Source organism: Anguilla rostrata, chromosome 3 (assembly GCF_018555375.3).
Source record: "Anguilla rostrata isolate EN2019 chromosome 3, ASM1855537v3, whole genome shotgun sequence".
Taxonomy (NCBI): Eukaryota; Metazoa; Chordata; class Actinopteri; order Anguilliformes; family Anguillidae; genus Anguilla; species Anguilla rostrata.
In genome coordinates, this window is record NC_057935.1 from 57095955 (window position 1) to 57109047 (window position 13093).

General features: G+C 45.9%; 1 protein-coding gene across 11 annotated transcripts in view; it reads left to right on the top strand.

Moving 5' to 3' along the window:
• Positions 1 to 3045: 3045 nt before the first annotated feature.
• tcf3a (transcription factor 3a) overlaps positions 3046 to 13093 on the top strand; it is a 45151-nt gene continuing 35103 nt past the window's right edge. For 4 of the 11 annotated variants that reach the window (XM_064328565.1, XM_064328570.1, XM_064328574.1 and 1 more), the window contains exons 1-2: positions 3048 to 3580; positions 11078 to 11179. In XM_064328565.1, the coding sequence (XP_064184635.1) occupies positions 11105 to 11179 (75 nt within the window). In that variant the 5' untranslated portion in view covers positions 3048 to 3580; positions 11078 to 11104. Of the gene's footprint in view, positions 3581 to 11077; positions 11180 to 13093 lie in introns of all 11 variants that reach the window. The other 7 variants (XM_064328564.1, XM_064328563.1, XM_064328569.1 and 4 more) reach the window with 3 other exon arrangements.

Genomic DNA, 13093 nt, shown 5'->3' on the forward strand with positions numbered 1-13093 from the left:
TCCTAAACTTTAAATTTGATGCAGGATATTTCAAATCTTGTTAAAAGTGTTTATAGGATTCTTCTTCTTCTTCTTCTTCTTCTTCTTCCACCCCTTTCCCATGCTCAAATTAAATTTGGCAGGCATGTCCAGTATGGCTGCCAATTTATTATGCATGACATCCACACAACTGAGACTGTTGTGCCACCTGCAATATTGCATCATGGAAAAAATTAGTACGGCCATCACCATTCCAAGTACATGCACCAAATTTCTTCCACATGTGTACCTCCTCATCCTGTGCAAATTTGCTCATGGATGTCATGCAGTCCGCCATGTTGGAGTGTCCGCCATTTTGAATTTTTTGAAAAACAAACTGTTTTCGTCTTTCTCGTACGATTTGTTTGATTCTCACCAAACTTGGCATGCATGATCTGCAGCACGTTTTGATATTTCTAAAGTTGACCATGGGACAACAATTTAAACTGAATCAAAATGGCTGACCACGCCCAAATTATGGATATGGCCCCAAATTTAGGTTGATTGCGATGATACTTCAGGGGATTGTGGAAACCAGTATAGTGGAGGAGCAAGCACAAGCACACAGTGTTTTAGTGCAATATGGCCAAAATTCGAATCTGCATGGGCTCCATAAGCCCAAACTGTATGAAATTTGACAGGAACCCTCAGACAGCTTCCCTGAAACAGTCCAGAGATGCCCCACCTCTGCCCAAAACGATTAAAAAACATTACATATGAATATGCACAAATTGTGCAAAAGTGGGGAAAAAAACTGGAATTTCCAAAAAACTGGATTTAAAAGATTAGTGCAAGTTACAGAGAAAATGGGACTCCCAACAACCATGTTAGAACTGGTAGACCACTGAAACTATCACTATTACCAACACAGTACTTGAAAGTACTTGAGAAGTGGTTAAAAAAAAAGCAAGCTCCACTCTCGCTTCAGATCTGATGAAATCCACAGGTGTTTCTGTCAATCCTTCCACTGTGAGAAGACAACTCGATTCTATCGGTCTGAAAGGACGCATAGCTGTCAAAACGCCACTACTGAGGAAAAAGGAAATAAACAAAAGCGAAGAAAACTTGCACTGGACCGTTGGGTAGTAAGGTTTTATGGACCGATGAGCCTAAATTTGAGATTGTTGGAAGTAAGAGAAGGCAGTATGTACGCTGCTGAACCAATGAAAGACTCTCGGAATCACATCTACAACCATCAGCCAAGCATGGTGGAGGATCAGTGCAAGTTTTGGGTTGTGTAACAACATCTGGAGGTGATTTGGTTTTGATTGAAGGCACCACGAATACTGATAAATACAAGCAAATTGTAACATATCGTGCAATACCCTCTGGACAACGTCTGATTGAGAGCAAATACGTTCTGCAGCAAGATGATGACCCCCAAGCACAGCTGCCAAGAAGACCAAGCGGCATGTGTTCTCAGAACAATGGACTGGCCACCCCAAAGTCTAGACTTCACCATCACTGAATATGTTTGGAATTGAGAGAAGCAGAAAATACAACCAGCTTGTAAGACTGAACTTTGGAGGTGTTTACAAGAAGCATGGAAAAATATCCCTGCAGGTTTCTTAGAAAAACTAAAAGCAAAGTCTCCTGAAAATAATGGAAGCTGTAATAAAGGCAAAGAGTGGATACACTAAATACTGAAATATTTGATATTGTACATAGTTGTGGAGGTTTTGTGTTAAATATGTGTTTGCTGCTTCATTTTCTGACACTGAAAATGGCTGTAAGTAAAAGAAAGATGCTGTACTTTTGTGTTTGTATCTCAGATCATAATAGTAAAATACAAATTCTTGTAATATTTTACAGAAACCTTTATAGTTTTCTGTTGGCTTAAATGGAATTTCAGAGGGTGCAACTTGTTTGTCAAAACATTTGGATGGTGATTTGATCTTTTTTATGTTCACAAACTGAACAAAATGTACATACCCATATGCAGCTAATATGGAAATCTGAAACAAAATACTAATTCTGGTATAGTGCTGATCTGACTGCAATCGCAAAAAATCATTTACCTGTTGCTGTCTTCATTTGTTAATCATGGTGAGTTATTGTAAAAATATAAGTATTGAAATGGCCCTGAAAAATCATTCGGACTTAAAGGCTATGGTTTTGAACAGAATATCAAAACAATATATTAACAGGTTCCCACACAGAACCTCGGTTCGCAAGCCGTTCTCAAGGAAGAAAGCGACAAATGTTCCTGTTCACGCAGCGTTTTAAATCCCCCACTGGCACACATTTACACCTCGGCCATTCTGCCATTTGTTCCATTTTACAATAAAGTGAAAGCAAACAGGAAATCGGGAAATCGTGGATTAACAATGTTGTTGAATGGTGTCATCCCCCACTTCCGGCCATGTCATTTGCTGCGTTTTACATGCATAATTGCATCCATTAGCCTGGGAAAAAAAACACTTCTGTTTATCAGGCAACCCTTAATCTGGTCTTGTTAACGGCGGTCAGTGCATGTATTTTCAATCGCGATTCTTCACTGTTCTGAAAGAAGGGTCTTTCCTATAGAGCGATTCCTTATCAGTGAAAATACAAACCGTGCGAACGGGTAAAATAACTTTTATAATTATGGAACAGAACAAATGAACAAAATTGAGTCGGAGTTCGGTATTCCAGTAAAATCGTTGCTTGGATTGAATAACACTAGTCACCCAGAAAACAGGCTACCATGAATGTATTTATAGCCTAATTGTTAGTAGTGTAAAAAAAATAACATTTAATCATACGAATTTACTGATTGCTCCTGTTGTAATAGAATTCACATCGTGTGTACACTGCGGTAGGAAACGTTAACCACGACATTAATACTACCTCTACACCCCCTCACTATTTTACCAGCCTCGCTAAAGCACACACAGGGAGAGCGAGCGAGAAGAGGGGCTGGGTTACCACAAACCACATCGATACACTACTGGCTAAAACGCGTGCTCATCAACCGTACTTGCCATCTCATTGGCCGCCCTCCTGCGGGCTTATCATTCCATCTCGTGCTACTCCTGCTCTATTGCCGCTCATTTTGTGTTGTCTTCTTCCGCAAACAGACCTAGTACTTAAGGTCTAAGGACGTACAAAAAATACTGTCGTCATATTAGGGGCCAAAGGGACATGAGGATATTAATTATTGAGCCGACTCGGTATTATAATGTTGTTAGAGATCTGAACGGAAAGATTCAGTGGTGTATCGTGGCCATTTGAAATCGGACACCGTTGGCGTAACGTCCTTAGTTCACGCGGAGTGATACCGTTTTAGGACTGACAATGTGGAGGTTGTTAAGATGTCTACTCGAAGGATGAAATGGTTTCAAATGTAGCGACAAAAAGAGACGCGTACGACTTGTAGAGTTTGTTTGGATGCCGCGAGGTCGCTTTTGTTTAAATGACGTGGATTGTGTAACACATCAAGCGCGAAGGAGAAAAGGAGATACTGTCGCGCTTTTATCCGCCGCCTATGAAACGCTGGTGGGAAATTATCTTGAAGTTTATGTTTTTCCTTCAGGACACCCTATCTTTTTCGAACTGTTGGATGCCAGACATTTGAAAAAAGGTAAATACACAAGCTTCAGTTTTGCACAGAGAGCAGGTAGTTTAATGATTTGTTTGAATAAGTCTTGGTGGGGAAAATCAGTTTGAAACTTTTGCAGAAAAGGACTAAAGTTTTCGCATTGTGGGTTTGGATAAAGCGGGTTGATGTTGGGAGTTTTTGTCTACTTTGTTGGGTGAGCGTGCGGAGTGTGCCGGAGGTGGTCTCTCCACCAAACCTTATGGGAAACGACTCCTTTGTTCACTTTTCAGAAGGCAGATAAGTTCCTAAGTACGAAGTTGGCCAAACTACATTTCTGCAGCGTGCTTCCACCCCGCCAGCTCCACTCCCAGAGTTCACCTTATCGCACGCGCGTGTGTGTAGCTAAATTGCTGCCGAGTTAGCTTTTAGCGCAAAACTTGTATTTTGGGAGTATGCAGTTGCACTTTTTCGGTACGCCCCCCCCCCTCCATTTATCACCGTCTGTGTTTTTGAGTGGAGGTGGAAAAAGTAGACTTGAGTAGTTTTTAAGTGAACTGTGGCGTTAGCCGATTTCTGTGTTTCCAATATTCCCTTTAAAAACCTGTCGAGTAGTCCTCTAGCCCTTATTACTTTACTTTGTTTATTGCACGTTTGGCAGGAAATTCCTTCCACCTCTCCCCAACCCCCTCCTCTCGCACAACCCCCCATAAAATTCGACAGATGTGGGGACTTGAGTAGATTGTTTCTGCAGTAGGCCAATTTCACCAACGTTTGTCTTTTTCGCGTCGAGTCGTCTCCGCACGCCGTGGTGCGCGTTTGTGTGCTGTCCGTTCGCCGCAAACTTAGTGCAGCCAGGCTATATCATACCCCTTTGTGCAGCAAGTGTGGTGTTTGTGAAGAAGCCGATAGTAATCGCCACAACGTTCTCGCTCCATCAGTGTTGCATGCCTGAAGCTAACGCAAGCAGGGGGAGAGAATTTCAGTTGTCACGGGCGCTGTTCCACACCTTGGGGATTATGGATAGGTTTGCGGTTTTGTTAGTTTGTGGATTAGAATCTGTGGCGGGGTTGATGCGCGTTCGTTTACGGACCGGTAATGAATATTTACATTGTTTGCGCCCGGGAAGCCTGGAGGGGGGAGGGGGGTGGGTGTTGCAAATGGGTATTCAATTGATGATTTTCAATACTATTAACAAATTCAAGGAGATCCGCTTTATGGAATGTTCTTCCGTCGATACAACGGAGGTGCTTCAGACTCTTATTCTCATTTGAAATGTGTTTTTATTTATTTATTTATTTATTTTTACAACGAATCAACTGTTGCACCTGAGACCAAAATAATTATTTATGGCAAAGCGATTTAAGAGCTATGACTTCGTCGCGTACTGGTGTCTTTTGTATGCCACTTGTATGCATTTTCGTGCACTATGCACTTTTTTAAAAGCCACTTGAGATTGTTATTCATGTAGTTGCGCAGAATCACACGGTTAATTTAATCGAAGGTGGAAATGTATAGCCCCCTCTGCCAACCGAAGTTCTTGGCTACATAACTTACTTCCGATGTTCATGTTTATTTTACATCTATTGAAACACTGATCTCGGTTTCATTTCGCACAGCTCGTTTTCGGGGAAACTGTCTCGGCAGTGAACTGTGCGCGAGATGATTTGTTGCTTCCGAATAAGTCGGATGATGGCATCTTCGTGTAGGCCATTGTAGTAAACAGCGGCTGCTCTTGGTGCCGGTGTGTCATTGCGGTTGGTTGTACTGATAAAACGACGACAGGCCTCATTCCCGGGAACTGCTGGTTTAGGACTGGCGTGGTCCGGTCGGGACAAGCTGAATTGTTTTGGCCACTAAGATGGCTAAAATGAGGTGCGTGTCGACCCAAGCAAAATGTGGTATGTGAATGATTGCTTTCAAAAGAACTTAGATCTAGGGCAATAAGGGTTTAGTCGTTCCCGGTAAAATGTAAGGGGTGGAGAGTGGGCCAGTTAAAGTAGACTACAATCGTCGCTGAAGGTAATAATATACATTACCCTACCCGTATAGCCTAATATTAGTTATTACCATCTGTTTGGAAGTGGCCTAATTACAAAGGGGGAAAAAGCTGAATTAAAATATTGGCAAATTAATTACACCCCACACACCCACCACCACCACCATCGGAAACCAAAGAAAAAAGCCCACTTTTCGCTCTGTGACACAGCATGCGGAAGTATTACAGATCTTAATTCCTCCTCCCGGTCTCTGTCCCCCCTTTTTAGGTGACTCAGAGTGTAAAGCCGTCGGGATAAACAAAATGACCGGTCTGGTTGCCAAGGTTTCTCAGTGTTCTTACGGCGCCGTATCCGTCCTCGTGGCTCTCTGCCTTCCATTGCGCGAAGGTATATGTGCCGTTCCAGAATTTCATTTGGGGGAAAAAATCGCAACGGTAGTCTTAAATGGCGGTTGCGGCGCTGCCGTCGTCATGGATATTTTTGGGCGATTGTTTGTGTTCTATTATAATTCCCCCTCCTTTCTTTGTAATCCTAATCCCTAATATCCCTGGTTTTCTAACGCGCGCAGTTGATTGGACTGTCGGAAAAAAGACCCCAGAATTCCCTGAGATCTGATTCTCCTCGTGCCTGTTCCTTGGCGTGCGTTATGGGAGGAGAGTGAGGTCATTTAGTTGGAACTCCGAGCGGTATAATGTGTAAATGCAGGTAGCGTTTGATTTTTTTTTAAATTACAGCGGATGTTCCGCGACTTATTTTTATTTGACTGCAGGTTCTTGCAGGACTGAACTTGAAATGCGTAAAATTGCATAGTACTACTCCTGACTAGTAAAACGTATAAGAACACGTGAAACTACAATTGTAGAAGCAACAAAAAGATGTGTGTGTCTGTGTATAAACAAGCCTTTGTTTCTTTAGCAGTCATTATCCCAGTTTCAGAGATACTTGAACTGTTGTCAAATATGAGTAAAACATGGCCGTATACGTAGCCGGCTTCTGTTCGGCCTCTGCTGGACGGTGCCCGGTGTGCCTCGAGGTGTCCAGCCTAGGTGACGGTTATTAACTGAGCGGTGACGAGCAGGGGCTGGTGCCACAGGCACCCGGGACCTCCCACCTCTGCGGCCGTTCCGAAACCACAGCGCCGTGTACGCTAGGGCTGTGGGGTCAGTTCCCCGCCAGCACCCCCCGGTCGGTTGTAAGTTCGTCTCTGTGAGGGCCGTCTTTGGGGGAAACTGTGGCCCTTTGGGACGTCCCGGCGCAATCCGGCGGGAGGGTGCAAATCGGAAAATGGCGGAACGGCGCTAATGACTCCACTTCCTGCTGCGGCTTAATTGCTCTGTCCCCCCCCCCCCCCCATCCCCACCCCTCCTCCAAAGTGTGTGCGCTTGTGGACGTGGTTAAGCAGCCCAAAGGTGTGGGGTTCGTTTGATTTGGATTTTTTGCATTTGCATTTGTTTTCTTTAAAAAAAAATTTTTTTTTCCCACTCACAAACGGTATTCTGCTCTTGTTGCGGTGACCTTGGGAAGTAGCTGCTACAGACGGTCCATGGAGAAATAGTTTTCTTGTCTGTTCCTAGTGGGGGTGGGGGGGTCCATATGTACCTGGATTTTTAAAACTCTACCTTTTATATTACCTGATAGGTCAACATCAACTGAAAACCCTTCTTGTTTATAGTGACGTTCGGATAATGAAAGTAGGCTGTGGACCTGAGCAATCGTCCAATCAGATTCAGGGCATGATTGGGTGGCCTGGTGTATTTTGGCAGTAATTTGGAATGTTACTGGAGAACTTGTGTGAAAGCTCCCTACTCTTGAAACCTTCGTTTAGCATCCCGTCCAAAGGACTGCACTTCCTGCGGCACAGTGTCCCCATCATGTTGCTCGCTGACGTGCTCTGGCGTTGCCGGGTACCAACCCAAGCCCACACCTGCTCAGCTTCGGCAGTTTGGTCTCGGGGCCACAGGCCAGGGTGGTTACGGTGACTGGGATTTAAATTTAATTTTATGAGGTCACCTGTGTTGTGTGTAGAGCCTTGAGTGAGAGCTCACAGTTCACCCGTTGCATGATGGGGGGCTGTCTGGTCAGGGTTCCGTCCCTTTCTTCCTCCAGTTGGAAACGGGTACACAGCAGTACCCCACTCCTGCCGGTCAGAGGACTAAACTTTTAAAGGTCCTTTTTTTTTTTTCTTCCTTTCCCCCCCTCATATGTTTTTTTTTTTTTCTTTTTCTCAAAAGTCTAAGTTGGTGCTCTTGAACTCCACTGCGTTCATTCACTAGTAGAGATTGTTACATCAGCAATGGAATGTTCAGTTAAAAACATTCCGATCGCATATTTGTGATCTTTGGCATCTGCTCCACAGACAGCAGAACGGTGGAGGGGGGGTGGAGGGGGAGAGGGGGTGTTGCTTTTGTGCTCCAAAGTTTTGAACACCCCCCCCCCCCCCCCAGATGTGAGGGTATCGCGTGCAGCAGTTTTCTTGTCAGCTGTAAATCCTTAGTTGAACAGCCCCCCTGTGACTCCACCTGGATGTTTTTCAACATGTGAAAGAAGGATTTTTGTTGCCCCCCCTGCACACACACCAATGTGTGCTTCATGTAGTGGTGCAGCATGTGGTTTTGTGTGTTTGTATCTGTCTGTGTGTGTGTGTGTGTGTGTGTGTGTGCGTGTGTCTGTTTGGGGTTGGTAGGAAATCGGCCAGGGTTGTTTTTCTTATTTATTCTGTTTTAAGTTAATTTTGTGAATGTGCTCTGAGAAGCTCCACCCCTTGCTGCGGGGGTCTCAGACCCCCCTGCTGGTGGGCTGCGGTGCTGCGGGTATTTATGCCCTTCTCACAGTCCCCAGCCAACAAGGACCTTGAGGGCAGAGTGTGCAATCGGTGCCATACGGGAGCCGTGGCCTGTGGAACGTGCAGAAAGCAGTCGACACCGCGACCCTGCAGGGCTGGAATCGGGCACCTGGGGGGCGGGGGGAGCGGGGGCAGGGGGCAGGGGTGCGAAGTTGTGTGGAAAACCACTCGTTGAGTTTTTTTAATTTTGGGGTGGAGTGGGGGATATGGGTTCATCAGATCATTGATCCCCCCTGAAACGAAGGCTGGATTAAAATGTTCCACGCTGAATTGACGTCACTTTGCATGCTTTGACGTGCTGTTAATTATGTATATTTTTTAATGGTAGGCTAGAATTGTTTAGCAAATTCAGCCGGATAATTTTGTGCTGTAAAGCAGGAATGCTAATTGGAAAATAGGCAGGGAATTAGCAAAAATGTGCGTGGGACGCGTGTTTTTGAGTTTGAGTTTAACTTTGTGGCTCAGTCTTAGCGACCATGTTGTGGCATTATATCCTCACCTTTTGTTAAAAAACATAAATAAATAATAATAATTATTAATATTAAACATTAAATATTTTTTATTTGCGCAATATTTCTGTTTAATTTGTGGTTCTGGCTCGCGGTGTCCCATGACCTGCTGATATTGAGGGGAAATTTTGAGATGAAAGTTCAGTGGCACCGAAGTTCATCATTGCGGTTTTGTGACAAGTGTGCTGCGGTTAGATTGAATGCGTCCCTGAGACTGCAGGGCCAGTGGGTGGGGGAAATCCCCCCCCCCCCCCCAGTGCTCAGACTGCTTACCTCACCTGTGGGAAATGCCCGCACACCTCCTGCGACAAAAAAAACAACAAAAAAAAACGTTTTGGCGACAATTATTAAAATGAATATAATATTTTTTGAATATATATATGGAGCTGACGATCGACTGTTTTAATTGCTCCGCTTTATTCAGACCAGGATGACCCAGAGGTCGGGACGGCAGATAGGAACGGGGGGCTCCACTGCCGGGCATTTTGTTCGGTTCGTTTTTGGGGTTTGAGAGTTGACCCCCCCCAAAACATGCTGCAAGGTCTCCTCCACCGGCTCTTTGAAAACAGCCGACTGGCTAGCTCTCCTGTACCGCTGGTTAATTCAGGACACCTGTCACACCTGAACAGGTATGATGTTCAAAAGAACGACACGGACAGAACTTGACAGTTTTAAATCCGTCATGGTGTGATTGTGCAATAGGCAACCAGGTGCGTTTGCACCTCAAAAGAAATGTAAAATATTTTATATGTATTCCCAGTCGTGATGTACGGCTTACGCACGGGACACTATGTCGGGACACTATGTCTGTCAGTTTTGGCAAATTAGTACAATTCTGTTGCAGTTACTTTAAAAATGAAGGCTTATCTATCACACAGTTTTAATATTTGTTTTATTGTTTTAATGTACGTAACTCAGCAGCCATTGTAGATGAGGAGTCCTCCTCGCTGGTTTCTCCAGATAATGACGGTTGATTGGTTGATATGCGACTTCAGTAATGGCTTTAATTTTGTTTTTTTTATTCGTTAGACACAAGGTATTTAAAAATTTTTTTTTTTTTTTTAGTTTTTATTGGTGGACGGGCTTTTGCTGAAGGAGTGTTCTTGGGTTAGGGAGTGGCTCTCTCTCTCTCTCTCTCCCTCTCTCTCTCCCTCTCTCTCTCTCCCTCTCTCTCTCTCCCTCTCCCTCCCTCCCTCCTCTCTCTCTCTCTCTCCCTCTCCCCCTCTCTCCCCCTCTCTCTCTCTCTCTCTAACAGGTAGCCGTTTGTCAGTCCTTTGTTGTGGGACTTTGTTGTGGTTTAAAGTGTGCTCGCCCTGTGGGTTGGTGCTCTGAGTCCGGCTCCTGTGCAGCTCTGCCCTGCTTCGGTTCTTCCGCTCCTGCCTCGTGATTGGCTGCGGGCCTCTGTGCAGCCATGGCAACGAGTCACTTGTGGAAATCTCAGATGAAGGTGTAATGAGATACTTTGCTTTATGCAAATCGCACTATTTTAAGTGTGTGTGTGTGTGTGTGTGTTGTTTTTTTATTTAATTTTATTTTTTTACCCACTCCAATTAGTATGAGGGGGAAATTATGAAGAAAATATGTTGCCTATAAAATGTCTCTCCCCCCCCCCCCAACATTAAACTTAGTGGCTGCTTGACCGTTAGCAGGGAGATGATACAGATCTGTGTGTGTTTCTGTTGAAAGCACTGGGTTTTGAGATGAAAGGCCAGCATGAATACATTTTGAGAGGCCAGGTCTTCGCATTTTAGGAAAGGTGTTAATCCTGTGCAGTTGTAATACAGGAGCCCATCGGAGAAACCCGTTTTATTGGGGGGGTGGACATTTCTGTGACTTTGGGTGGCCTGTGTTCTGTTCCGCAGGAACACGCTTCGTCCTTGACTTTGTCTAACAGGTTTTTACCGGAGCGTTCTCTCTCACGTTCCCCGTGCGCAGGCTCGACGGTCGGCGGGAGTAGCAGAATGCCATTCTGTTTAATAGACGAGAGGCGGGGGAACAACAACAAAAACATTTAAATAAAATGTTTCAGCATTTTGGAACCGGGCCCAGAGCACAGGCCACATCTTTGTGGTCATTGTCAGATTTAGTTTAATTTCCTTTTTTTTTTTTGGTAATCGTGCTGTCGGTTGGTTTGGCTGCGCTAATGGTCTCTGTGCTCTCTCTCTCTCTCTCTCTGGAATCTGCCCTGCAGGGTTCCTATTGGCTGAGACTCTGTGGGATGAACCTCCAACAGGAACGAATGGCTGTGGTGGGGACGGACAAGGAACTGAGCGACCTCCTGGACTACAGTGTGGTAAGAGAGAGACGGGGGGGTCAGGGGTCAGGGGTCATTGGGGGAGGTGGGGGGGGGTCGTTGGTAATGGGGGAAAGGGAGGGAGGTCTCATGAGCCCCGAAGTGGGTGGGGCTACACAGATCTGTCAATCAAATGACTCTTGTGCTGCACAGATAGAAGAGCCCACTTGATTCGCTTGTGGCGTATGGTAGCCCCTCCCATTTGTGGTCTGAAGAAAACTTGCTGGGTCACCAGTGTTGGGAGTTAATTTGATTTAATTGTCATTTCATGAATGCCCACCATAAATTTTGTTTCTCCTCCATAATTAGCGTTGAACTTTTATTTTTTAAAATTATTTTTATTAATGTCCCAAAAATTTATTTTGAAAAACGAGTTTCTCTGGCCCTCACGACTCTTCTGTTTGGTCTGCCCGCTCTCAGTAAACTGCTGTCCGTGCCTCTGTTGGAATGGGTCGACGCATCGAAGCTGCTTTTATTTTGAAATGTAGACCTCCTCGCTGACCTGCTGTAGTTTCGCTGACCTCTTTCTGTATAATGCTGCCGTTTCCTGAGCTCAAACGGACCCGACGGGGTGAAGGTAGCTGAGGTTGAATTGTGGGAAACGGAGACTGTGGAAAGTTCCGGGCTGTCCCCGGTCCTCAGGCCTGTCTTGTGGTCCCGTGTGTGTGAGCCGGGTCTCCGCTGTCTGCGCGGATCTGTGCCGGCAGGACAGGCGTGGTCTGCCCCCTCCAACTGGCACCTGGGGGGCGGGGGCGGGGGCGGGGGTATTTCACAAAGCAGAGTCGGTGAGTCAGCTGGGTTAACTGCGCTGAGTAAAACCCAGAGCGGCTCTCTCTACTTCGGTCCGTGTTCCGGATTCGGGAGAGTTTTCCGGGTTTTCCTCCGGGCGGTTATCCAGCTAAGGCAGTGATCCTGCTTTGTGGAACAGGGCCCAGCCCATCCGGTTTAAAACCCGCCCTTCTTTTGCGCCACAGAGCCCACAGACCCCCTCCTGACACGCTGCTGCGTTCGGGGGCTTCTGAGGTTAAATCTCAGCTTCCGTCAGCTCTGAATCATCGCTGGCCGCCTCGCGCACGCGGCCCAAAATAACGGTCCCGGGATGACTGTGCTGCCCCAGTTTATTTAGACTGAGTAACCGGCGCCTCGCACGCGTGCATTTCAGCTCCTGTCCGCGGGACCCCGTGGCTCTGCCTGCTCTGCCGTGAGAGTGACCTCAGCTGCGTGAAACTGCTGCTCTGCATTCCAGACGTTTAGCAGACGCTCTTATAGGGACTCTTATAGGGGCTCTTATAGGGGCTCTTATAGGGGCTCTTATAGGGGCTCTTATAGGGACTCTTATAGGGACTCTTATAGGGCCTCTTATACGGGGCTCTTATACGGGGCTCTTATACGGGGCTCTTATAGGGACTCTTATATGGGCTCTTATATGGGCTCTTATATGGGCTCTTATACGGGGCTCTTATACGGGGCTCTTATAGGGGCTCTTATAGGGGCTCTTATAGGGGCTCTTATAGGGTTCTTATAGGGCTCTTATAGGGCTCTTATAGGGGCTCTTATAGGGGCTCTTATAGGGGCTCTTATAGGGGCTCTTATAGGGGCTCTTATAGGGGCTCTTATAGGGGCTCTTATAGGGGCTCTTATAGGGGCTCTTATAGGGCCTCTTATAGGGGCTCTTATAGGGGCTCTTATAGGGGCTCTTATAGGGCCTCTTATAGGGGCTCTTATATGGGCTCTTATACGGGCTCTTATACGGGCTCTTATAGGGGCTCTTATAGGGGCTCTTATAGGGCCTCTTATAGGGGCTCTTATATGGGCTCTTATAGGGGGTCTTATATGGGCTCTTATAGGGGCTCTTATAGGGCCTCTTATAGGGGCTCTTATACGGGCTCTTATATGGCCTCTTATAGGGCCTCT